At 44.4% G+C, this 26,047-nt stretch overlaps 2 protein-coding genes across 4 annotated transcripts in view; both read left to right on the top strand.

Annotated features, from left to right (window-relative positions):
- The first annotated feature begins 23,130 nt into the window (after nucleotides 1-23,130).
- Nucleotides 23,131-23,783, top strand: LOC134729689 (KN motif and ankyrin repeat domain-containing protein 1-like). The gene has a single exon (XM_063601015.1). It carries the CDS (start codon nucleotides 23,412-23,414, stop codon nucleotides 23,781-23,783), a length of 372 nt encoding a protein of 123 aa, XP_063457085.1. The 5' UTR covers nucleotides 23,131-23,411.
- A 377-nt stretch (nucleotides 23,784-24,160) lies between these two features.
- The window catches only part of LOC117978543 (KN motif and ankyrin repeat domain-containing protein 1-like), a 33,986-nt gene continuing 32,099 nt past the window's right edge, over nucleotides 24,161-26,047 (top strand). For all 3 annotated transcript variants that reach the window (XM_063601012.1, XM_063601011.1, XM_063601010.1), the window contains exon 1: nucleotides 24,161-25,635. In XM_063601012.1, the coding sequence (XP_063457082.1) occupies nucleotides 24,162-25,635 (1,474 nt within the window). In that variant the 5' untranslated portion in view covers nucleotide 24,161. The remainder of the gene's footprint in view (nucleotides 25,636-26,047) is intronic.

Below are 26,047 nucleotides of genomic sequence, written 5' to 3'. Positions count from 1 at the left end.
AATTGGGGTGTTGTTTGGGGACTACTGGAAGGAATGTTATGAAACTCCATAGAAATACTTCAATTCAGTGAGTTCATTCATTCAGTGGCTCACTTTTAAATGACCATACAGATGTATTTGGCAAATTACGTCTTTGCCATTTTCCTTCTTTGTGTGATGGACCAGACCCGAGGCTGCGAGCATTGGTCCTTTGCCTTTTTCTCCCTGCTTTGTGGTTTTGTGTATGTAAGGATGGCTGGCAAGATTAAGGATCATTGAGCTTTGTATTTTCTGTTATTTTTCTGTCTCCCCAAACATTTTCACTTTCACAAACTTTAATCTCTAACTATTATTCCCTTATCTTAACTCTGAACTTTTGTTTTGGACCTTATTTTGTCTGAAATCATGGTCTATTTCTGTTTCTTCAGTTCTTGTGCCTGTAAAAATCACAGTAGGCCTTACCGGAGGTCCATGACTACAGGTACTCAGAGACCAGCTGTATCCAAAGAGTTGTGTAAGATAGGGGCATCTGCTCCCTCCCAGTGCTGTTTCCCAGCCCCACCCTGCCCTGTTCCCCAGTTAGTGTCTTTGCTTTTTTGACCTGGATATCTTTCCCATATCTATTAATATAAGCCCTTCTTATCCTTCAAGTCTTGCTACCTCTCTTACCTCTCCCAACAGGCATTCTCAGATACTCCCAATGGGAGTTCCTCTCTTCCTCTTCTTTATTCCTTTTATTCTGTTATTATTCTATTATTATTTCTATTAAATAATTGCCATCAGTTGCTTTTAATTAAGAGTTACGGTTGTGTGCCTCACTAATGTTATAAACTTGAGTGTTTTAAGAGGCAAGAATCATGTCATCTTCTTCATATGCCCAACAATGCCTTGCTTAGTAGTCCTTGTAGAGTCAACAGATTCAATGTTCAACCAGCAAATATTTGCAGAGCACCTACTTTGTGCTGGCATGATGCTGGGCATATAATACAGGTCAAAAATCAGGCCCAGCACCTGCCTAAGAATTTGTGGGCCTGAGCCCTGCCAGTTGCCAATCTGATGTGCTATATTCTTTGCAGTTTTCTTCCAGCCTTTTCCCCTAAGTTCCCAGTTGGTCGCTCTGTGAATTCATGTGTGACACTTCACCTGGGTGTGTTTCCTGGGTGAACAGATGGCTTTTACTGTGTCACACACACACTCTTGCGTTCTGCCTCCTCTCGTGAAAGTTGTAGTTATCTGCTTTCTCTCCCTCACTTGCTCTAAGGCAGGCTTAAGATGGTGTTGTTGCTGGGTGTGGTGGCTCATGCTTGTAATCCCAACACTTTGGGAGGCCAAGGCAGGCAGATCAGTTGAAGTCAGGAGTTTGAGATCTACCTGGCCAACAGGGTGAAACCCCGTCTCTACTAAAAATACAAAAATTAGCTGGGCGTCGCAGCGGGCACCTGTAATCCCAACTACTTGGGAGGCTGAGGCAGGAGAATAGCTTGAACCCGAGAGGTGGAGGTCGCAGTGAGCCGAGATCTGCGCTTCAGCCTGAGCGACAGAGCGAGACTCTGTCTCAAAAAAAAAGTGAGTGAGAAAGAAAGATGGTATTGTCTGTTAAGTGCCTTGGGTTCCAGAGAGAGGTGACCAGGTACGTTGTGGCTGTCTTGAGGGGAAGATTATTGTCAGGGGCCATTTGGAAAGTTCTTTCTGGCTGCCATGGCCTTTCATTGCTTTTTGTGGCATGTTAGCAGCACAACCAGATAGGGAGGAGGTGGGACTCCAGTTGGTTCCTTTTGTCTCAGGCTTATTCTCTGGTGCAGCTTGGTGAGCTGGTTGCAACTGTAGGTAAGAACCTGAGCTGGTAGCCCCTGGGGGTATGGCTGGCTGGCCTGCTTTCCTTCTTTCCCACTGTTTTCTTGGGAAGGTCTCTACAGACCTCACCTCTTTTAGGTGTGAGGAGATAAATAGTCCTTATTATCCCTTATTTACAGCCTTCATAGAGTCTTTGTAGTAATCTAAGTTAAGGTCTTAATGTTCTTATTTAGTTCTGTGTCCCCCCAATTCATTTGGTATTGGCTTTTCTTAATGCTGATATCAAATCTTGGATGAAAATATATTATGAGACCATCTCTTCTTTAGATGTGACAAAGGTAATAACCATGGGGCAATCCAGACTGTAAAGAAAGCCTAAGGTGTAGAAAGCCCATGCGACACTAGTTTTAAGCCTTCACATGTGTTTGGGGAAATGCATTTGTTGAATAAAGGATCAGAAGACAGAAGGCTTTTTATTTTTCTTGTCTTTTAAGGTAGGACCATCAGATAGCATCGTCTTCCTAAAGTCACTCTCGTGACAAGAATCAGACCCCTCTGCCGGGGCACACCCTCCTCATGTGGAAGGCAGGGTGGCCTCTCCTTGGAAAATCTCCCCTCCTGTTAAGTCTTCTGAGCGGATCCTGCTAATCCAGGCATGTAAAGGAGGAGTCCTCTTCCAAGACCCAACATGGTGCACACCTCCCAGGAGGAGGAATGGAAAAGCAGGCGCCTTTGCTGGACTTTCCTTTTAATCCCCTAAATCCTGTCACACCCTAAGACTATGAAAGAGATGGGTGGAGAAGAGCCTTGGTGCTGTGGAAAGGGCCATACCCACTTTCTCCCTCATTGCAGCTCACAGTGTGGGTCTCACACCCATCCCAAGCACCTCAGGGGAGGGGTGGTTAAAGCAGCACAATACAGTATTTGAACTCTTTAGGGGTTTGGGGAAGTCCAGTATAACAGAAATAACCCAGGCCCTCAGCGTGGGGTAGCAGAGCATCCTCCTTTCACTCTATCTCTTTCTAAGGCAAATACTCATAGGTAGTTTTTGCAAGGTAAGCTTACCTGAGCCAGAAAGGGTGGGAGGAATGTGAGATTGTTTTGATTGTTGTCCTTGGGTTTTGTTGTTGCTGTTGTTATTGTTGTTTATAAGAGCTACAAGAGGCTGGGCACGGTGGCTCACGCCTGTAATCCCAGCACTTTGGGAGGCTGAGGTGGGTGGATCACCTGAGGTCAGGAGTTTGAGACCAGGCTGGCCAACATGGTGAAACCCCATCTCTTCTAAAAATACAAAAAAAAAAAAAAAGAAAAAAAACTAGCTGGGTGTGGTGGCAGGCCCCTGTAATCCCAGCTATTTAGGAGACTGAGGCAGGAGAATTGGTTGAACCCGGGAGGCAGAGGTTGCAGTGAGCCGAGATCCCGCCATTGTACTCCAGCCTGGGTGACGGAGTGAGACTCTGTCTCAAAAAAAAAAGAAAAAAAAAAAAAAAAAGGCTACAAGAGAGAATGTCCCTAGTTTATGGCTTTTCAGTACCAAAATAGTATGCATTCAGCAGTAGAGTAAGCAGTAGCAGTAGAATAGCAGCATGCTTATGCATGACATAATCTTCATCTGTAAAAGGCCGAAGTAATCATACCTTGCTGTAGGGTTGTTGTGAGGATTAAATGAGTTTGTGTATGTATAAGGCACCTGCAGCAGTGGAGTCCAGAAGAATTGTGCACAGTGGGTGGTGGGGAAAGATGGGGGCAGGGAACATTGGGGGAGGAAAGTAAATTCAATGGATGTCAGGAAATAGGCATCTTGACCTGTCCACAGTGTAATTCAGGCCACCACTCACTACTTAATTTAACCTTGTTCTTATCTCTAGACTAAGGGAGCAGGCTCTCTGGGGGAAAAGTCTTGCTGCAGTAATCCTGTTAAGTGTAAGAACTGAAGGTTCAGGTTGAAGTCTCAAAGTTCCGAAGCCACCATCCCAGGGATAAAGACTGTGCTGGTATACTCTCAGCCAGCCGGGTACCACAGAAGGCTTTTGTCTCCAGCAGGTTCCTTTTCTCACTGGGCGTCACCTTTTCTGGCTACTCTCCACCTGTCAGAGGCCAAGCCTTGAGTATATCTTCATCTTCCCACATCTTACTTGGCTTCTTTCTTTGTATGTATATTGAAAGAGTAAAGGCAGATAGGTGTGTGTTTCTGTCTTCAGTGGGAACCTTTGTGACTGATGGTTTCCAGGCAGAAGGGGTTCATATTTTTAATTGTTTCCCTTCCCAACCCTTGTCATCGTCTGATAAAGGACTAGGCATTTATTTGCATACAATGACTTTTTCTGGTGGACCTCACCTTCACGGAAGCACAGAGGCAAACACCCATAGGGTCAGATACAAGCTACTTTAGCAAAATGATTGACTTCGACTGCTTTATGTAATCTAAACTCTTACCAGAACACAATATTTATGAATGTAGCAGATTTTTTTTTTGCAGGATCAAGAAACACTACATTCAGTACTTTATTCGTTTAACTTTTAAGAACAAGTCTTTTGATAGTTTTAAAATTTTATGTGTGTGTGTGTGTATATATATATATATATATATTTTTTTTTTAATAGAGACAAGGTCTCACTATTTTGCTTAGGCTGGTCTCAAACTCCTGAGCTCAAGTGATCCTCCTTCCTTGGCCTCCCAAAGTGCTAGGATTGCGGGCATGAGCCACTGCACCCAGCCGATATTAAATCTTAGTTTGGAATATAATAATGTAACTAAATAATACCAGAATTTTTTTTTTTTTTTTTTTTTTTTTTTTTTTTTTGAGACCAGAGTCTCACTGTGTCACCCAGGCTGGAGTACAGTAGCATGATCATAGCTCACTGCAGCCTCAACCTCCCAGGCTCAAGAAATCCTCCCAGTCTCAGCTCCCGAGAAACTGAGACTACAGGGGCAAGCCAGCACACCTAGCTAATTTTTTTTTTTTTTTTTTGGTAGAGACAGAGTGTCACTGTGTCATCCAGGCTAGTCTCAAACTCCTGGGCTCAAGTAATCCTCCTTCCTCAGCTTGCCAAAGAATTGGGATTACACGCATGAGCCACCATGCCCCCCAAAAAGGGTTATTTTAAATGCCTTCTTCACCTTTGTCTAAGTACATTGGGTAAATGTGGCACTAGTTGAACAAGATTTACTGAATTTTATCACAGGGCAGGCAGGCAAAGCCAGTTCTAAACAATAAAACAGAGATCAACAAAGATGAGGGATGACTCTAAATAGCCTGCTTTGTAAAATTCAAAACAGGGGACAGCTGTGTAGAGAGAGGCACAGTTTTATAAGAATTCACTGGACCTGCCTAGTTTGGCTCATCTTGGTGCCTGCACATGCCCTGCCTTATTCCATTTACTTTCCTTCTGTCTCGTCTCCTACTGGTGACCACAGTTACTGATGGGAGACCTTAAAGGTGATTATCTTTGAGACACATACTTTCCTGTGTGAAGACACAAAGATTAAACTCTATAAGACCATGGCACTTATTTGGGCTTGGTTTATACCAAATAAACCAACAGATTAAAAAATAACAAACTAAAAACAAAGCTTCAAGTGCCGGGTATTTTGAAACAGCAGATCCAAATAATTTCATATTACTTTAGCCAACAAGGCCTCCATTAGTAAGAGATTTGGGTTAGATTTTTTCTTCCTTTTTTTTTTTTTTACTTTAAACTTTATTGAGCTGTTTTACATACCATAGAATTCACCCATTTGAAGTGTATGGTTTGATAAGTTTTAGTATATGTGGACAGTTGTATATCCACAAGCCAGTTTTAGAACATACCCGTAACACTAAAAATTCTCTTGAGGTTTATGTTATCATTTACTTTTGACAGAAATGTTTTCTTCTGCTTTTGAAAAAAAAAAAAATTCTGGGCCATGTGTGGTGGTTCATGCCTGTAATCCCAGCACTTTGGGAAGCCACAGCTGGAGGACTTCTTGAGCTCAGGCATTCGAGCCCAACCTGGGCAACATAGTAAGACCCCATCGCTACAAGAAAAATACAGAAATTAGCTGAGCATGGTGTCGTGCTACTCTGGAGGCTGAGGTGGGAGGATCACATGAGCCCAGGAGGTTGAGGCTACAATGAGCTGTGATTGCACCGCTGTACTCCAGCCTAAGTGACAGAGTGATACACTATCTCAAAAAAGAACTTTTTTTATTTTTTTGAGGTAATGAATTTAAATCATTGGGGAACATACCATTCTTACTAACTTTTTGAAACAAAAACAAAGGTTGCTCGAAGATGTTATTAATAAAATGTTTAAGAGTATGAGGGTACAGAGAAAGGGAAGGAGGCTTGGGCCTATGGTTTACAAATGGTGATTGTTTTTAGCCTTCTAATTGTATGTTGCATTAAATAAGAAGAAACCAAAAAGGAACCACTTGCCTCCACTCCAGCCTCGGTTCAGCATAAAACTCAATCATTTCCTTCACAAGCCAGCTGCTGTGCTGTAGCTCAAATTGTAACAGAGAGCCTTTCTCTGCAGTGGAGGGTTGGGGAAAGAGGGAGTAAGTCAGCACAAACAATGAGGAAACATTTGCTGCCTTTCTGATTTCTTCCTAGAATTAACAGGCTTACAGCTGCATTTCTAAGTCAGCATTTCATATGCCTGAAGAGTATGAGGATAGTTTGAAAAATCAGAAGGAAGATGAGAGAGGGCTTTGCCTCTTTTTTAAGATATTGCTAGCAGTTTGGTTTGTTGGTAATTTTTGCTGTCTCACTGACGCCAGGAGTCCTGGAATTAAACCCCGTGGCCAGCAGGCTGTTAGTTCGTCAGGAAATTCCAAATGGGTATAAATAAATTCTCTGCAACAGCTCCTGGGCTCTTTGCCTGCTAATGTGTGGAGTCCCTTTAATGCTGAGGGAAGTTTGCCTGAGACCTGGCTTCCTGCTCGCTGAAAATCACAGTTATTTTGTTTCTGGGTGGGTAAGTAAGAATGCCCACAAAAGAAAGAGAGGAGGAGAGCATGATGTTTGCGTGGGGGTTGGTGAAATATAAACTCGAGCTCTGTGTGTTGTGAAAAAGATTTGCTTTTACTTCAAGCTAGAAAGAATAACCCAGTACTTGATTTTTGGTCCAGTGAAAATTTCAGCTTTACCTATGGCTTTAACATAAAGATGTCATTGTTGCAGGAGTGAATGGTTGTACATATATATATGCTAAGATTTGAGTTTTTGAGTTTAAGGTTTAGTTCAATTCAATAATTTCCTTTTTTGTTGCTAAATCCATCTTTGGGTATTTGTTTTCAGCTCTGTTTTTCCAATAGGGAGTTGCTCAATATTCATTAAAGCTGGCTTCTTGTATAAACACACTATAAAACAAAATAAGGACAGGGATTCATACAAATACTAGTTTTCCACTACCACCCCACCTCCCCCTGGCCAAAAAACTGTAATGTTTTGTTAGAAAAGCCTGTTTTATCCCTAAGTTAGCCAGTGTTCCTTTTCTGCTTTTCACAGAATTACTCTCTGAACTGGCACATTTCCTTTTTACGCTTAGAACAGCATGTTACTTTTGAAGAAAGTTTGGAAAATAACAGTCCAAGCTCATTCTCTTCTGTGCATGCGTGATTGATTTGGGCTGTATTTCAGCAATAACTTTTAAAATGAGACAGTGGACATTAGAGAGCAGCATAGTTGGGGTTGCACTTAGGAGCCCATGGCATTTTGGCTGTTTTGAGACAGATTTGGGGTAAAGAGTTGCTGCATCTTGTGGTTGGCACTGAACACTGGAGAAGAGGGCCACTGTATAAACCGCAAGGCCCCTGTTACCATCACATGCCTCTCTAGCACAATGTGCCCTTTATTAAGACAGGCCGTTCCACTACTGGGAATAGTAACCCTTTCCGCTGTCTTCCCCTCACTCTTACGTGCAGCCTGGCTTCTGGCCTCTTAACTCATGCCCAGAGTAGAATTGGCAATACCCAGGAGGGACACTGCACTGGGGATTGTTAGGTCATGCCAGTTAGGATGCAGCTGGAAAGGTGCTGCTGAGTGGGACGTGCAGAGGGGAAGACGGCAGGCTCTGTCTGCCTGAGCTCATCTGGTCTGACACCTGCTGTGATTCATTTTTCTTCATGCCATGTTAAGAAATTTTGTATCAAGTATAGTCGACAGTTACTCATAGCCTGGAAGCAACTTTGGAAATCAGAGTTCCACTGACCCCCCTCATTTTAAGGGGATGAATCACATCACTGCATTGTACGATTCCAGGGCTCTCTTGCCCATTGCTCATCCATGAACTAGGAAGTGATCATAGTTCCTGTTCTTGTTTTATGAAAACAAAAGTATATCTTCCCCCAGCCTAGGCAGGCCATTCAGGACGACTGCCATGGAGGTGCTCGGGGTGGTTTAGATCACCGTCTTTGCACAGTGTGTTAGAGAGCACTGTGCCCTGAGGACTTTGGGAGAGCTGCAGAATGAGTGTGCAGAATAATCAGCACTCACCTTTGTCCTCCTGTTGTGAGATGGAGATATTTTAACCTGGCCATAATATGCTTTAAAAGTTGGGGGGTGTTTGTCTGCTTTTGCTTTTATTTCCTTCCTGTGCTGGACTGGGACTCCCCCTTATCTAACTAGTACATACCACTCTGCCCAAGCAGTGCGTGCGCACACACACATCCCCTACAGCTCCCTGCTGGCATCTCCTTCATACACTCTTAAGAAGAAGAAACCAATGTAGAACTCAAGATTTTAGCAGACTTACTTGGTCTTGAACAAGTATCACAAATACCTTAAACCCTGACTTCATGGGGGTGGGGGCAGGGTATGGAGGAGGAAGGGTTCTGGATCCTCTCTGGGGGGCCAGGGTTGTGTTCTTCTCCAGACAACAGAGGGTGATCCAGTACCACTAGTAGTGACAATAGAACCCACACATTGTTCTAAGTGACAACACACTGATGCAGGTACTATTATTTTCTCAAACAATTGGAATATAGTCTAATTTGCCGACAGCTGCAAAGCAGCAGAGCCAGGATTCAAACCCAAGCAGTCTGGCCCCAGAGTGCCTGCTTCAAATCACTACATCTCTTCCTCTGTTACACTTATTCATCAGTAGATGCCTAGATGTGGGGCTTTACACTTCAGCAGATACTAAGAGGGCCATGTACCAAGCGCCAAGTACTGAGGAATACAAACATAAATACTGCTTGAGGGCCGGGCGCGGTGGCTCGCGCCTGTAATCCCAGCACTTTGGGAAGCCCAGCTCACGAGGCCAGGAGATCGAGACCATCCTGGCTAACACGGTGAAACGCCGTCTCTACTAAAAATACAAAACATTAGCCGGGCGTGGTGGTGGGCGCCTGTAGTCCCAGCTACTCGGGAGGCTGAGGCAGGAGAATGGCGTGAACCCGGGAGGCGGAGCTTGCAGTGAGCCGAGATTGAGCCACTGCACTCCAGCCTGGGCGACAGAGCGAGACTCCATCTCAAAAAAAAAAAAAAAACAAAAAAAACTGCTTGACTTCTGCCTCCCGTAGACACTTAGAGTCTGGTAGAGAAACACAGGCATGTGCTTGCTAACTGTAACACAGTTCCGCATATACAGGCAAAGTGACTTAGGAAAAAAGAGGGAAGGAGGGGACCAGTTCTTCCCAGGACAGAGCAGTTGAGGGTAAGTAGGGCTTTACAAAAATGAGGTATGTGGGCCCTTTAGGACAATGCAGCTGATTTTGACAGATGGGAGAGTGTGGGGAAGGGTGTGCTGGGTAGAGGGGATAGAATGAGCAAAGATAGATAAGCTTGAAAATTTCTCAGTATGTTGAGGTTTGGGGTGGGGAGGAACCTGGGAGGTGCTGGATTGGGGCTAAATTGTTGACATTTCGTGCCACAGAAAAGAGCTTTTAGGCTTTCTTCTTTAAAGTGGAGCTCCTGGCACATCACTTTGCAAGGATAGTGATTGAGAAGTTGTAGACGTTTCCAGGAATACCTGAAACACATGTAAAATTTCTCAAATAATATGTAATACAGGAAAGCAAAGCCATCTGCCCCTGAAAACAGGCTGCATATTTGCAGTATGAGTAACCGCAGAGTCTGGGCTGTGCTCCCTAGTGGCAGGCTGACTGCACTCGTGCACCCTAAGGACATTGATGCACAGATGAAGAAAGGAAAGACAGAAATAAAATTTATTTTTAAATAATTTTAATCGTACATAAAAAGAGCTCTCATGTCTTCCTCACCCAGACTCAGCTTTCCCAGTGGTTAACATTTTACCATATTTGTTCCATCTGTGTGTGTGTGTGTGTGTGTGTCTGTGTGTAGCAATGCAGTTGTCATGTCTTTTTGGCCTCCTACCATCTGAAAAGTTCTCATTTTTACCTTTTTTTCATGGCCATGATGGTTTTAAAAAGAGAGGCCTGACATTCTGTAGAATGTGTTTCAGGCAGGGTCCAGGCCATGCCTTCTTGGCAGGACAGTGCAAAAGTGATGCTCTGCTCTTCCCCATGCAGATACATGATGTCAACTTTGATCACCTGGTCGAGGTGGTTATTTGTCAGCTTTCTCATCATAGAGTCACCATTTTTTTTTTATGATTGACATTTCATGCCACAGAAAAGAGCTTTTAGGCTTTATTCTTTAAAATGGAGGTCCTGGCACATCACTTTGCAAGGATAGTAATTGAGAAGTTGTAGACGTTGCCAGGAATATTTTCTGGTGAGATATTCTGAGACCACATCAGTATCTTAGTCTTTAGTAGGAAATCTCTACCCAGTAGCCTTAGCTAGTGATTCCTACCTGAATCCGCCACTGTTCTAATAGTTGGTCCATGGTGATTTTCTGTTGACATAATTCCTTGTATATATTAGTTGGTATTCCTACATATTTATTATAGCATGATGGACTCACAAGGAGATACCTGTTCTCTGGATTGTAACTTGTTACTGTCATTAATTATATTATTTTAATGCTCAAATTATCCTAGATTTGGCTAGTGGGGGTTCAAAAGAGTTTGAATCAAATAGACCCTTGACACTGGCATTAAATAGCCAATCTGATGTGTGCTGACGATTGAGACTAATAACTGGTAGGCGGAGGGTGTTACCTGAGTTCTAGATATGTATTTATCTCAGACAGTATGGGTCACCTGCAACAAGATCTGTGGTAGGCAGGCCAACAGTAACACTCGGGACCCTAGAGGCAAGCCAACCTGAAATTCAGCTTGTCAGAGACCATCTGGTGGGTGGAAGTTTTGCGTTTTCAGAGTCTATTAAGTTCCCCAGGCCTATCTTCTACCTTTAGCTTTCCCTGTTGTCCAATTCAGGCCCTGGTCAGATGCGGGTGGAGAGGTACACAAAGCTGGAAACAGCGTGCTGCCCGCCTTTCTCTCCTGCCTCCAGAGACGCTTGCTGGCTGCCAGGGTTGGTGTTGTCTTAGCCTCACAGGCGTTTTCAGTCCTTGCTCTTCCCATCCTAGAGTTTCAAACACAGGGCAAGTCTGTGTTCTGCATCTCAACATGCTAAATCAGAACCTGGATTCCCTAAAATGTTGTCTCCTGTTTCTTCCTGCCCTCACTCATGCCATATCCGTCCTTCCCAGGTTAGATTTCTCATACTTTAATGACCTTCAGAAAAGGAATCCCATCACTTTTCTCTGCGGTGAGTCATCCATTGGTTTAAAGAAAAAATTTTCTTCTTTAATAGCAGAATGACGTAACAGAGCCCTAGAAGACAAACCCAGAGACCTGATCCCGGTCTCCAGCTCAGCCCAGAGTAGCTGGAATTTGTCAGGCCTTCTCAGTTTCCTCCTAAGTATTAGGGGCAGACAGAGTTAAGGCTACAGGCTGGCTAGCCCAAATGCAGACAGTGTCAAAGTTCTAGTTGTTGAATACCACCAGAACTTACCTTACTATTACCACTTACTATCTAATTGGGTAGATAAAATTCATATGGTGCAAAGGAATCTGTTATACCTAGACAGAAATTCATGGGGACTTGAATAATCCATGGAAACCCTAATGGAGAATGCATTTTAATCTCCAGCATCTAGCCAGAGCAATCTTATTAAAATGCAAATCTGATCATTTCACTCCCTTGTTTAAAACCCTTCAATAGCTTACCAATGCATCTATGATGCAAAAACTTGATCCCCAGGGTCCTGTGGAATTAGGGCTCTGTCTGTCCCCTTTCTGCCTCACTGCAGTCTTTGCAAAGTCCCCTTCCCAGTTCTTAAAAGTGGCAGGTTTTGCATATGCTCTTTCCTCTGCCTAGAATTTCTGCCATCCCTCCACACATCCCCACCACACTGCCCGGTGGACTCCTTAGCTACCGCTCCCTTGAAGAACCCTCCCTACCCGTAGCCTAGGCAGGGTCCCTGCTCTGTTCCAACATAACGCCTGCATTTTACTTTCACAACACTTAATACAGTTGTTATTGATGTGATCACTTGTCTGTCTCCTCCTATACTTCATAAGTTCTACCCAGACAGGCTCTGTGTCTGTTGTGCTTAGCACCTAGCAGTGTTTGGCCTATTGCAGGCACTTAATAAATATTTGCTGAATGAAAGAATACATCCATCTTTCAGTGTAACAACTGCATCTTCCTTACATCAGCATTCTCTTTACAGAGTGTGGGAACAGGTAGATGTGGAAGATGGAGCTGGTATGGAGAAGGGTAGTGATGGGAGACAGTGGAAGATGTAGGAGTAGTGTGCAGGTTAATGTCTGTTAAAAAAGTCCAGATAAGATTATCTGTGAGAGGAAATCCAAAGATTTGTGGGGAGAAGCCAAAAGGAGTTAGGAAGAGTTAGGAGTACAGGAAGCAAGACCACATTCTAACTTAATCATATAAACAAACCAAGCCTGTAAAATTGCAGTTATGCTACATATGTGTCAACTGACCTGATATTTCTTAGGAACTTCTGGCATATACTTTTGCTTTCTTTAATGTTACAATTTTATTTGCATGAAGTGTTTAGGTAGCTTTTTAAAACAGCTGTACTAGCCTGGGCAACATAGTGGGACCCCATCTCTATAAAAAATTTAAAAATTAGCCGGGTTTGGTCACACACATCTGTAGTCCTAGCTACTAGAGAGGCTGAGGCAGGAGGATCTCTTGAGCTGGGGAGTTCAAGGCTGCAGTGAGCTGTGATCGTGCCGCTACACTCCAGCCTGAGTGACAGAGCAAGACCCTGTCTCTAAAAGAATGAATGAATACATACTTACCTACCTACCTACCTGTAACCTGAAGAGGTATTGGTGAATTGCAGTAGGCAGTATAAACTCTGTGAGGAGAAGGATTTCAGGCTTCTTAGAAAAAGCCTAGCACTTGGCAGGTGCCCATCATTTGAATGACTGAATGAATGGGTTTTATCTGGGAGGGAAAAGAGCAGGCTTAAAAACAACTCTTTGGTAAATGCAAGAGCAAAAGAAAATCTCGTCTGTTATACATTTCCTTTAAACCAGAAGGAGGAACACTCATACTGCTACCCTTTTTATTGTGTGTTCTCTAACAAATGGTGTTCCTCACACAAATTTGATACAGGTAGCGAAGCTGCTGGGTCTCAAAGAGCTTAATGCTAACAGTGTCATCAGGAGATGCCACCTGCTAAACCCGTTCAGAAGGACGCTGTTGTACTTCGCTGTCTTCTTAGAACACTTTCCACTCCTGGAAAAGTTGATGTGCTAACTTAATTACTCTCATACTCTGAGTAATTAGCTTCATGAGAACTTGCCTCTCTTCCTGAGTTCATCCTACTGGTTTGCTTTCCTGCTGACGTGGGATCTTTTTGACTGCTTTGAACAGCAGGATGCTTACACTCTGGGGCTTTTAAATGTGGAAATCTGTGATAATTATGTACTTCTCTAGGACTGACTCAGCTCTTCAAGCAAAATCTTCATGCTTCATGTGAGAGGGGACAATAACATTAATGGGAATTAGCAAAGTTCTTCAGTTTCAACAGTCAGGTGTGGTATCTGGCGAAGAAAAACACATAGTGTGTGAAAGTTGTGGCACAGGGGCGTAATTATTTTTCACAGCACCGTCAGTCAGTAACTGGGCCTAGAGTGTGCAGCAGTGAAATCAGAACAAAGAAGTCAGTGTGTCCTAATTAATAGATAAAGTAATAATATCAAAGTCTCCTCCATTTTAAAGTCCACAGGACACATTATTTCACCCCAGTGCTTTTTGCTCATATTAAAGAATGGCTCATTGTGGTAGAGTATGTAGAAAGTATTGAATGCTTTTCTTTACTCAAAAGTGGCGTTTTTTATCACTTGAGCACTTGAGCATAGTGTTATTGGCCCCAAAAGGAAATGAAAGACTTGAAGACTACAGATTTTTTTTTTTTTTTTCCGAAATGGAGTTTCAGTCTTGCCCAGGCTGGAGTGCAATGTCATCATCTTGGCTCACCACAACCTCTGCCTCACAGATTCAAGCAATTTTCCTGCCTCAGCCTCGCAAGTACCTGAGATTACAGGCATGCACCACCATGCTGGGCTAATTTTGTATTTTTAGTAGAGGTGGGGTTTCTCCATGTTGGTCAGCCTGGTCTCGAACTCCCCACCTCAGGTGATCCACCCGCCTTGGCCTCCCAAAGTGCTGGGATTACAGGCATGAGCCTCCATGCCCAATGGAAGAATACAGATTATATGGCCAAAATTTCAGTTGCTATCTGTGAATTTTTATTCTTCTCGCTGTCCCCAGCACAGGCTTTCTCAGCCTCAGCGCTACTGACGTTATGAGCTAGATAATTCTTTGTTGGGGGAAGGAGGGCCTGTCTTGTGCATGGCAAAATGTGTGCAGCAGCTCTGGCCTCTACACACTAGATTCGGGTAGCACCCCAAGCAGTGACAACGATAAATATCTTCAGGCATTGCCAAATGTCCCTTTGCGGGGGCAAAATCAACTCCACGCCTCGTTTGGTTGGTTTAAAAGAAAAATTACCTCCAGTTGAGAATCACTGCAAGCAGGTTAGTACTCAACTAGTTTCCTGCGATCTAATCTTCTTCCTGGTGAGTACGTTAATTTTTATGTCTTTCAAAACCATGTATTATTTGGACAGCAAGTTTAGTTTCATTAAAAGTTAAAATCATATAGTACTTTATGAATCTAGATGAAATGATTTTTGAAATATCCATAACTCCATTTCACTTTGTTAATGCAGAAGAATTGCAAGCAAATTTCGCACTGTTCTTGAGGCAGTAAATTGGGCCCCTCTCACAGAGCACTAAGTTTTATAGGAGATAAATATATAAATAAGGAGCAGACTTGCCATCAGTTTGTTGATTTCACCTTTTCTCTGAACACGTAGGAATTTGGTCTGAACTTGGAGAGTTTTCTCTAATTGATGCGGTTGCATTGGTGTTTGGTTACCCCAAATTGCAGACTGTGCAAACTTAGTTGGGAGCGAGAGGGAGGAAATGGACTCTGTGCCCCTTGGTGTCTAGGAGTGAGTTGGCTCAGAGATGATGCCAACCTGAGACAACATGGAGCCCAGTGTTAGTTAGCAGGCCATCCACTTACCTTGAGACACTGGTATACATTCTGGCAATGCCAGCTGTCATGTAGCTGTTTGCTTCACTTCTGCCTTTAATGACTTTTCTATGCACCCCATCCCCACTAGACTGTGAGCCTTGTGAGAGCAGAGACTTTGTCCATTTTGTTTGGTGTCCCCAGCTCCTAGAACAGTGCATGGTAAATAGTAAGTGAAGATCCACAGAAAACTAGAGAGATAGAGAAAGAGAGACAGAGACAGAAAGTAGATATTAATTCATGTGCCTTTATTATCAATATCAATTATAATGTAAGTCGAATGTGTGAATAAATGTTTTATTTGGTCTGCACTTCCCCCTGGGTATTATAACATTTGAACTGGTCCTATTGAATTTAGCCTCTTTCCCTACGTCAGTCTCACGCACACACAATTGTCAAGACGATCTTTGTTGATGCTTTTTAGCCCCTAGTTTCAGTGGAAAAACTTGCCCTGCTCCAGGATGTGAGATTGGTGGCCTCTCCTGTACTCATCTTCTTCCCCTTGTCTAACCTTGGCATTCCTTCAGCAGCACCAACAGGTTCTGCCCTGGCTCTTCACCTTTTTACTCTTGTCATTTACCTTGTCTTCAGAACTCATCTCTGGCTAACTCAGTTCTGTTTTGATCACTAGTTTACATAATTTCATACTGCATTGTGTTTTGGTTTTTTGGAGTGGGGGCGGAGTTGTTGTTGTTTGGGGTTTTTTCAGACGGAGTCTCTCTCTGTTGCCCAGGCTGGAATGCGGTGGTGCAATCTCGGTTCACTGTAGCCTCCGCCTCCCAGGTTCAAGCGATTCTCCTGCCTCAGCCTCCCAAGTAGCTGGGTTTACAGGCATGTGCCACCACACCCAGCTAATTTTTGTATTTTTAGTAGAGACAGGGTTTCACCATGTTAGCCAGGCTGGTCTCGAACTCCTGATCTCAAGTGAACTGCCCACCCTGGCCTCCCAAAGTGCTAGGATTACAGGCATGAGCCTCCACTCATGGCCTGCATTGTTGATCTATGCCTTTGTCACTGATCTCAATCAGTGTTATGTTAAGGGTGTTTGGTAGTCATCTCTCAGCTAGACTATATCTCATTTTATTTCTTATAAATTTTTCCTCTTACTCCTTCCACTGAATAGGACCATTTCCTATAGCCAATTAAGCTTTCAATAAATGTTTATATAATGAAGGTAGAGGTGGTGCCAGGAGCAGTCTCCACCACTGGATTTCCAGACATTCAAAAAATTCTTGTAAACACCAGGGACAGCCCTCCGATTCCAGAATGTTTAGTTGGAAGCTATTACTCTCAGGATTTCAGTTGCAGATATAGCCAGTGCAATTTTGACTGTGCAAAAGCAGGCATAGTTCTGTTAGTCCAAAAAGGCTTAGTTAAGAGTCTCTTTATAACCCAGGTAGATTTTTTTTTTTAAAACTGCTTTTTTTTTTTTGAGACGGAGTCTTGCTCTGTCACCCAGTCTGGAATGCAGTGGCGTGATCTTGACACACTACAACCTCCACCTCTCTGGTTCAAGCAATTCCCCTACCTCAGCCTCCTGAATAGCTGGGATTACAGGTGCACACCACCATGCCCAGCTAAATTTTTTGCATTTTTAGTAGAGACCTGGTTTCACCATGTTGGACAGACTGGTCTTGAACTCCTGACCTCAGGCAATCTGCCCACCTCGGCCTCCCAAAGTGCTGGGATTACAGGCGTGAGCCACTGTGCCCGGCCAAAACTGTTGTTTTTATACTTCCTCTTGATCCTGAATTAATAATTTAAGTTTTATTGTAACGCTTTTCCAGTTAATAATTTAGCATCTTTCTCCTTTTTAAGATCTAGTCTTAATTTTTGAGAGGGGAAGGGGGAAGAACTATAGTACCTGTTAGAATTCAGTGTAACTCCAAGTAAACAAGACCCAAAACAAACGATAGCTAAAACAAAATAGACCTTTGTATCTTTTTCACTTAAAAGTATAGAGGTAGGCTTTTCAGAAATGTTATAGTAGCTCTGATCCACAAAGTCCTTTGAGGCCCAAGTTCCTTCTAGTACATCGTTCCTCCACCCCTAGATATGAACTCATGTTTCAAAGTTACACTAGTGTCCTAGTCATCACATCTGCATTCCAGGCAGCAGGATGGAGGAAGGCACAAAGAAGAACATAGGTGAAAGGATTATTTCTGTTTTTTAATGCAGGTTCCTGGGGTATACTACATGACACTTCTGCTTACAGACTTGTATTTGCCCCTATTAGTGTGGAAGGAGGGGATAATGCATACTAAAGAACATCAAGCTGTCTTTGCCATGGCCACCCCCATTCATTCACCTCCCAAGTGAACTTTCTCAGTTTATTGCAGTCAATTCCATTCGCCTTCCAAACAGTGACTTCTTGTAATATATTTTAAGACAAATGCCCAGGCCAGGTATAGTGGCTTATACCTGTAATCCCAGCATGTTGAGAGGCTGAGGTGGGAGGATTGCTTGAGGCCAGGAGTTCAAGACCAGCCTGAGCAAAATAGCAAGACCTCATCTCTATTAAAAATAATTTTAAAAAATTAAAATTAGCCAGGCGTGGTGCTACATACCTATAGTTCCCAGCTACTCAGGAAGCTGAGGCGGGAGGATCACTTGAGCCCAGGAGATAGAGACTGTAGTGAGCCATGATCGCACCACTGCACTCCAGCCTGGGCAACAGAGTCGGACCCTGTCTCAAAAAAAAAAGAGCAATACCCATGTGTTGTAAAAATTATAAAATATAAAGAATAAAAATCATCTATAATTCCACAACCTAAAGATAACAACTGAAACAGTATCATGGAAGAAATGTCCTTAACACTAATATTTAACGAACAACTTCTGTCTTCAGAGCATCAAGATGTTTTTCAAAGTTTATTATCTTGTACTGTTGGCCAGGCACAGTGGCTCACAGCTGTAATCCCAGCACTTTGGGAGGCCGAGGCAGGCAGATTACCTGAGGTCAGGAGTTTGAGACCAGCCTGGCCAACATAGTGAAACCCCATCTCTACTAAAAATACAAAAATTAGCTGGGCGTGGTGGCACACGCCTGTAATCCCAGCTCCTCGGGAGGACGAGGCAGGAGAATCCCTTGAACCAGGGAGGTGGAGGTTGCAGTGAGCCAAGATGGCGCCACTGCACTCTAGCAAGTTTATTATGTTATACTGTATATTCAGTTATTTATTCCTTCAGTAAACGTTGTCAAACATCTCCTTTCTTCCCAGCATGTTGATAATTGGTGTGTGGTTGGGAGAGGAAGCAATGAAAAAAAAAATGTATATTTTTCTGGGGGGGTGGGGGCGGAGATGAGGTTTTGCTCTTGTTGCCCAGGCTGGAGTGCAATGTGTGTGATCTTGGCTCACTGCAACCTTCACCTCCCAGGTTCAAGCGATTCTCCTGCCTCAGCCTCCCAAGTAGCTGGGATTACAGATGCCCGCCACTATGCTTGGGTAATTTTTTATATTTTTAGTAGAGATGGGGTTTCACCATGTTGGCCAGGTTGGTCTCGAGCTCCTGATCTTCAAGTGATCCACCCTCCTCGGTCTCCCAAAGTGCTGGGATTACAGGCGTGAGCCAGCGTGCTCTCCAAAAAAATTTTTTTTTAATTAAATTTTTTGCTCTCTGGGTGCTTATAGTCTGGTACAAAAGACAAAAAAGTGTTTTGGTCTTGTTAAAGTTGGGAAATAAATCAGAGACTCATAAGTGCCTAATTTATGTTGATGTATGTAAACATACACTAGAAAACAGGATATTAAAAAAATAATGACACCGGGTAGTTTTATTGTAGAATAATTTTTACCATGGACAATTGTTTGTGAAAATGACACCTTGAAAACACATCTTACTTTTTTACTTGCTGGAGAATGAAACTTGAATTACAAGTCCTTTGGGTAGCCTGGTTTGAGCAGTATTAGGAAATAAGCAAGCCTAACTTAGTTAAATTCTAACCTCTCCTGATTCCCAGAAGTCCAAAGTTCATTTGGGGGTAATTCAACCTGATACAGGCTTTTTGTGATTTCTACAAGGTGAACTAAAGAAATAACTAAAGATGGACCAGTTAGGTTTTGGTAAAAACTGTGATAAGTTTTGTTGTGTTTTAAATACTGATGTTGAGTCACTTCATCTTTCCTACTGAAAATCCTTAAGTGGGAAAAGTAGCTAAGTTAAGAAATACATAGAAAAAGTAGGAGTTACACCAAAATATTAACGCTTGTCACTTGATGGTAAGATCTGAGTGCCCTTTTTTTTACGTTCTTTAAATTATCTGTACGTGGCTTTTTTCTTTTTTTTTTTTAATGTTTTACAAGCATGTACTACTTTTGTATCTGGAAAAAGGTTTGTTTTTCTTTCATTTTTTAAGAAGAAGCTTTCATCAGTGGCAAAGGCTCAGTTGAAATTAATGATAAAGGATAACTACTTGCCACGTGTCATAAGCCCAGGGCTGAGAAGAGTCAGGCAGGGCTCTGAAACCAGTGAGTGCTGCCGGGATCCTGAGAACCCACAGAGAACAGTGGGGCTGATTGTGCCTCTGCACCTCCTCAGGTGACCCAGGGCTGAGCAGGAGGACACAGACTCTTTCATGAAGAAGTGACTAGTATAGGAAAAACAGAGCCTCTCTGTAGAGATGCTTGAAGTGCTAGCTTTATTTAAAAATCCACTGGCAAAACGGGAGTGAAGAACACACATTTTCAGAAGATACCGGTTTCCTGTTTTCATTAAGAAAACAGGGAATGCGGAACAGCTGAGTGTGGTGGGGGCGGTGTCACTGCGGCCGGAGGGAGACTTCATTGGTGAAAACTCAGCCTATGGCATTTGTGCGTGGCCGGCCAAGTTTACACGAATGTTGCAACTTTTCCTTATGGGGTGAGGATCGAGGACGTCTGAGGCTGGGTCCGGGTGAGCTGGGAGCGAGCTGGCGTGCGGTGCAGCGCGGGCTGGCAGGGAGCGCAGCGGGCGCCACCTGGTAGGTGAGCTGCGAGTGGCGTGGGGCGGTCACCGCTGGCCGAATTCCAGGGGGGCCTGGGCGAGGGGGGCCGGCCGGGAAGGCTGTGCGCTGCTCGGCCACTTTACTCCACCGCAGCGACCCCACAGGTCTACAGGAGTCCAGCTTAGACTCGCCGGCTCACACACACATCCCGGGAGGGCCAGATCCGCCTGCCTGACACCCAAGCTGCAGTTTCCCTTTGTTAATGGAATTTCAGACAGTACTGGAAACAGGTCTGGCTGCATATTTTGAGTGATCAGCTTCTCCATGTGCAGATGAAAGTTAAAAGGGAAAGAGAGAAGGACAGCTACGTGCTATTAACACGAGCACAAGTTTCCAGGCACAGCACTCCCGACCAGCCCTCCCATTCTTAGGCTGGAGCATGACTGCTGCTGGGCACTTCTTTCACAGAGAATTCACTCCCCACACGTGTTAGAATCGAACAGCTAGAGCAATTTAATATTGTTTTAAATTGGCACGTAAGGAATATATGTCCTTTTTATTCCTCTGCTTGGCAATCTTATTTTTGTACTTTCTTTCCAACATTTGGGAAGAAAGCGGGCAGATGGAAGCAGAAGTGTTCTTCGTAGCATTCTCACTGTCGGGTGTAAATGTTCGGCAGTGCTGGGGGTTGGGAGGGCAGACAGCAACCAGGTTTGCTGGAAGTTACTTCAAACTGGACAGCAGTGAAGTGGGTTTGTATACTCAGGAGAGGGCAAGGAGACTGATGGCTTACATTTTCACTCATTGCTTTTGAGTTCTTTCCATCGCTCTAAACATGCACAGCTTATTAGCGTGGCTCTGGGAAAACAACACATGACCTGATCCTACAATTTAAAAAAATAAAAATGACCTTGCTTTTAAGTTTGAAATGCATAGCCCAGGTCAGCGACAAGGTCTGCGCTTTGAAAGGTTCTTGTGTTTCCTCTTTTAAATGTCTGGTTTAGCCTTAAGTAGTATTTACTGAGTGCCACATGATCCAGTGGTTGGAGTATATAGGTTTTGCCCTTATCTTCATTCTTTGCATCTGTTTGAACTCATGACAATACAAAACAAGGTGTTCCTGGGATAGGGAATGTTTTGTCCAAAAGAAGTCAACACGGAGAAAACTTTTCCTACAGTTAAGACAGGGTTTGGTTTGGTTTTTAAATGAGGAGAGAAACTGAGAAGTGGAAAACACAACATAGAGTTGAAGTCTTTCCTCTGTGTGCTTCTACTCATGCTGCCAGAGTTAATCACTAAATATCCCATGCCCCAGCTTTCTCAGCCAGGGAGGTGCCAAGGCAAATTGTAAGCCCATGGAGGTAGTCAGGAGCTGAGTGCCCTTGACCTCCATTTAGAAAGGCAGCCCAGTCTGCAAAAGACAGCAGCAGGGACATCTCATCCCAGGCCTCCTGGTTATGCTGCTGACTTTGTCTGTCTGCTACTGACTTTTAGTTTTTTTGTGTGCCTCACATAACACTTTGAAAAACAGGAATCTTAATGTCTGCTGTCTATATTCCAAGAGACTGTAGATGACCAATGAAATTATCTACTGGACAATGCTTTCATGTCTTTTTTTTTTTTTTGAGACAGAGTTTTTGCTCTATTGCCCAGGCTAGAATGCAATGGTGTGACCTCGCCTCACTGCAACCTCCACCTCCTGGATTCAAGCAATTCTCCTGCCTCAGCCTCCCAAGTAACTGGGATTACAGGTGCCTGCCACCATGCCCAGCCAATTTTTTATTTTTAGTAGAGACGAGGTTTTACCACATGTTGGCCAGGCTGGTCTCAAACTCTTGACCTCAGGTGATCCACCCGCCTTGGCCTCCCAAAGTGCTAGGATTACAGGAGTGAGCACCATGCCCAGCCTTTCGTGTCTTCTATAATGAATTCTTTTAAAAATATTTAGTAAGGACTTACTATGTGCTTGTCTCATTAATCATTATCTCTGAGTACTGATGGACATAAAGATGGAAAAAGATGGAAATAGTAGACATTTTAGACTACAAAAGTGGGGAAAGAGGGGAGTGAGGGTTGAAAAATTACCTATTGAGTACGGTGTTCACTATTTGGGTGATGTGTACACTAGAAGCTCAAAGCTCATCATTACACAATATATCCTTGTAACAAGCCTGCACACATACTCCCTGAATCTAAGATACAATTTTAAAAAATAATACAATCATTATCTCATTACATTGTTTTTAAGCCTATGAGTTAAATATTTGCATCTCCATTTTTACTCAGGGAGAAACTGAAGTTAAGAGAGGTTTATTAACTTGCTTACCCAAGCCGGGCACAGTGGCTCACGCCTGTAATCCCAGCACTTTGGGAGGCCAGGTTGGGTGGATCACCTAAGGTCAGGAGTTCGAGACCAGCCTGGCCAACATGGTGAAACCCTGTCTCTACTAAAAGTGTAAAAATTAGCCAGGCGTGGTGGTGCACCCCTGTAATCCCAGCAATTCAGGAGGCTGAGGTAGGAGAATTGCTTGATCTCAGGAGACGGAGGCTGCAGTGAACCGAGATCATGCCATTGCAGCTCCAGCCTGGGTGACAGAATGACTTGTCTCAAAAAAAAACAAAACAAACTTGCTTACCCAGCTGTTGTAGATCCAGGTTCAAAACATAGGTGTGTCAACCCTTAAAATCATACCAGCTTGCTGTACTGCAACAAACACAAATATTAGTTTTTACCATTAGGTGTATTGCATGTCATTATAATATTCTTTTCTCCCTCTTCTAGGAAAAGCAGGTGATATTCTCAATGGAGACCAGGACAAGGAACAGAAAGACCCTTACTTTGTGGAGACCCCCTATGGTTATCAACTAGACTTAGATTTCCTCAAATATGTGGATGACATACAGAAGGGAAATACCATCAAAAGACTGAACATCTAGAAGAGGCGGAAGCCATCCGTGCCATGCCCAGAACCCAGGACCACATCTAGTCAGCAAGGTATATGGACTTCCACTGAATCCCTCTCATCCTCCAACAGTGATGACAACAAGCAGTGCCCCAACTTCCTCATAGCCAGAAGTCAAGTTACATCAACTCCAATCTCAAAGCCACCTCCCCCTCTGGAGACCTCACTCCCTTTTCTTACCATCCCAGAAAATCGACAGCTGCCACCTCCCTCACCACAACTCCCAAAGCATAACCTTCATGTCACCAAGACACTGATGGAGACCCGGAGAAGACTGGAACAGGAGAGAGCCACCATGCAGATGACACCGGGTGAGTTCAGAAGGCCCAGGCTGGCCAGTTTTGGAGGCATGGGCTCCACAAGCTCCCTCCCTTCTTTTGTGGGTTCTGGAAACCACAATCCTGCCATGCACCAGCTTCAGAATGGATACCAAGGTAATGGGGATTATGGTAGCTATGCCCCAGCTGCTCCCACCACTTCCTCCATGGGGAGCTCCATCCGCCACAGCCCCCTGAGCTCAGGGATCTCCACCCCAGTGACCAACGTGAGCCCCATGCACCTGCAGCACATCCGCGAGCAGATGGCCATTGCTCTGAAACGCCTGAAGGAGCTGGAGGAGCAGGTGTGAACCATCCCTGTGCTCCAGGTAAAGATCTCTGTCTTGCAAGAAGAGAAAAGGCAGTTGGTCTCACAGCTGAAAAACCAAAGGGCTGCATCCCAGAACAATGTCTGTGGTGTGAGGAAGCGGTCCTACAGTGCGGGGAAAGCCTCCCAGCTGGAACAGCTCTCCCGGGCCCGAAGAAGTGGCGGGGAATTATACATTGACTATGAGGAGGAAGAAATGGAGACCGTAGAACAGAGCACGCAGAGGATAAAGGAGTTCCGGCAGCTTACAGCAGACATGCAAGCCCTGGAGCAGAAGATCCAGGACAGCAGCTGTGAGGCCTCCTGAGAGCTCAGGGAGAATGGAGAGTGCCAGTCTGTGGCTGTGGGTGCCGAGGAGAACATGAACGACATCGTCGTGTACCACAGAGGCTCCAGGTCCTGTAAGGATGCAGCTGTAGAGACACTTGTTGAGATGAGAAATTGTGGGGTCAGCGTGACAGAGGCCATGCTTGGAGTGATGACTGAAACTGACAAAGAAATTGAGCTGCAACAGCAGACCATAGAAGCCTTGAAGGAAAAGATCTATCGCCTAGAAGTACAGCTTAGAGAAACCACCCATGACCGGGAGATGACTAAACTAAAACAAGAGCTGCAGGCTGCTGGATCGAGGAAAAAGGTTGACAAAGCCACGATGGCCCAGCCGCTTGTTTTCAGTAAGGTGGTGGAGGCAGTGGTGCAGACCAGAGACCAAATGGTCGGCAGTCACATGGACCTGGTGGACACGTGTGTTGGGACCTCCGTGGAAACAAACAGTGTAGGCATCTCCTGCCAGCCCGAATGTAAGAATAAAGTCGTAGGGCCTGAGCTGCCTATCAATTGGTGGATTGTTAAGGAGAGGGTGGAAATGCATGACCGATGTGCTGGGAGGTCTGTGGAAATGTGTGACAAGAGTGTGAGTGTGGAAGTCAGCGTCTGCGAAACAGGCAGCAACACAGAGGAGTCTGTGAACGACCTCACACTCCTCAAGACAAACTTGAATCTCAAAGAAGTGCGGTCTATCGGTTGTGGAGATTGTTCTGTTGACGTGACCGTCTGCTCTCCAAAGGAGTGCGCCTCCCGGGGCGTGAACACTGAGGCTGTTAGCCAGGTGGAAGCTGCCGTCATGGCAGTGCCTCGTACTGCAGACCAGGACACTAGCACGGATTTGGAACAGGTGCACCAGTTCACCAACACCGAGACGGCCACCCTCATAGAGTCCTGCAGCAACACTTGTCTAAGCACTTGGGACAAGCAGACCAGCACCCAGACTGTGGAGACGCGGACAGTAGCTGTAGGAGAAGGCCGTGTCAAGGACATCACCTCCTCCACCAAGACGCGGTCCATTGGTGTTGGAACGTTGCTTTCTGGCCATTCTGGGTTTGACAGGCCATCAGCTGTGAAGACCAAAGAGTCAGGTGTGGGGCAGATAAATATTAACGACAACTATCTGGTTGGTCTGAAAATGAGGACCATAGCTTGTGGGCCACCACCGTTGACTGTGGGGCTGACAGCCAGCAGAAGGAGCGTGGGGGTTGGGGATGACCCTGTAGGGGAATCTCTGGAGAACCCCCAGCCTCAAGCTCCACCTGGAATGATGACCGGCCTGGATCACTACATTGAGCGCATCCAGAAGCTGCTGGCAGAACAGCAGACACTGCTGGCTGAGAACTATAGTGAACTGGCAGAAGCTTTTGGGGAGCCTCACTCACAGATTGGCTCCCTCAACTCTCAGCTCATCAGCACCCTGTCGTCTATCAACTCTGTCATGAAATCTGCAAGCACTGAAGAGCTGAGGAACCCTGACTTCCAGAAAACCAGTCTGGGTAAAATCACAGGTAGGTGGTACCCTGAGGACCCGGGAATGAGGAAGGATGGGGGAAAATGTCTTTCCAGAAGCTAAGGATTATTTTTTAACTGCTGGAACCATTTTTGGAGGAGAAATGGAGAAAGTTTTAGAGTGGTAATCTGTAGAATGAAAACTAAGAATCAAAATCTATAAGCACCTCTGCTGATTCTTATTATCTGGTAGCCTCACTGGCCTCTGGCTGAGGACTAACGCTGGCAGAAAAGTAAACTGGTGTTGGCTGGCCTAGAGGTTGTCTTCTGGGGCTGCTAGTTTGGTAAGATGCTTTATTCTTTGTCTTTCAGTTATTTACTTGCTCATTATTTATAGAACTGCCTTTAAAAAATCCTACCCTGTTTGTACCCACTATTACCAGTATATTAGCAATTGAAATAGTGGCATAA

This window comes from Pan paniscus, chromosome 21 (genome assembly GCF_029289425.2).
Source record: "Pan paniscus chromosome 21, NHGRI_mPanPan1-v2.0_pri, whole genome shotgun sequence".
NCBI classification, from domain to species: Eukaryota; Metazoa; Chordata; class Mammalia; order Primates; family Hominidae; genus Pan; species Pan paniscus.
Note: the sequence above shows the minus strand (reverse complement) of the source record. Positions and strands in the feature narration are given on the sequence as shown.

Excerpts from the sequence above, each read along its gene's own strand:
- LOC134729689 (XM_063601015.1), top strand. The coding sequence starts at position 23,412 with ATGGAGACCCGGAGAAGACTGGAACAGGAGAGAGCCACCATGCAGATG.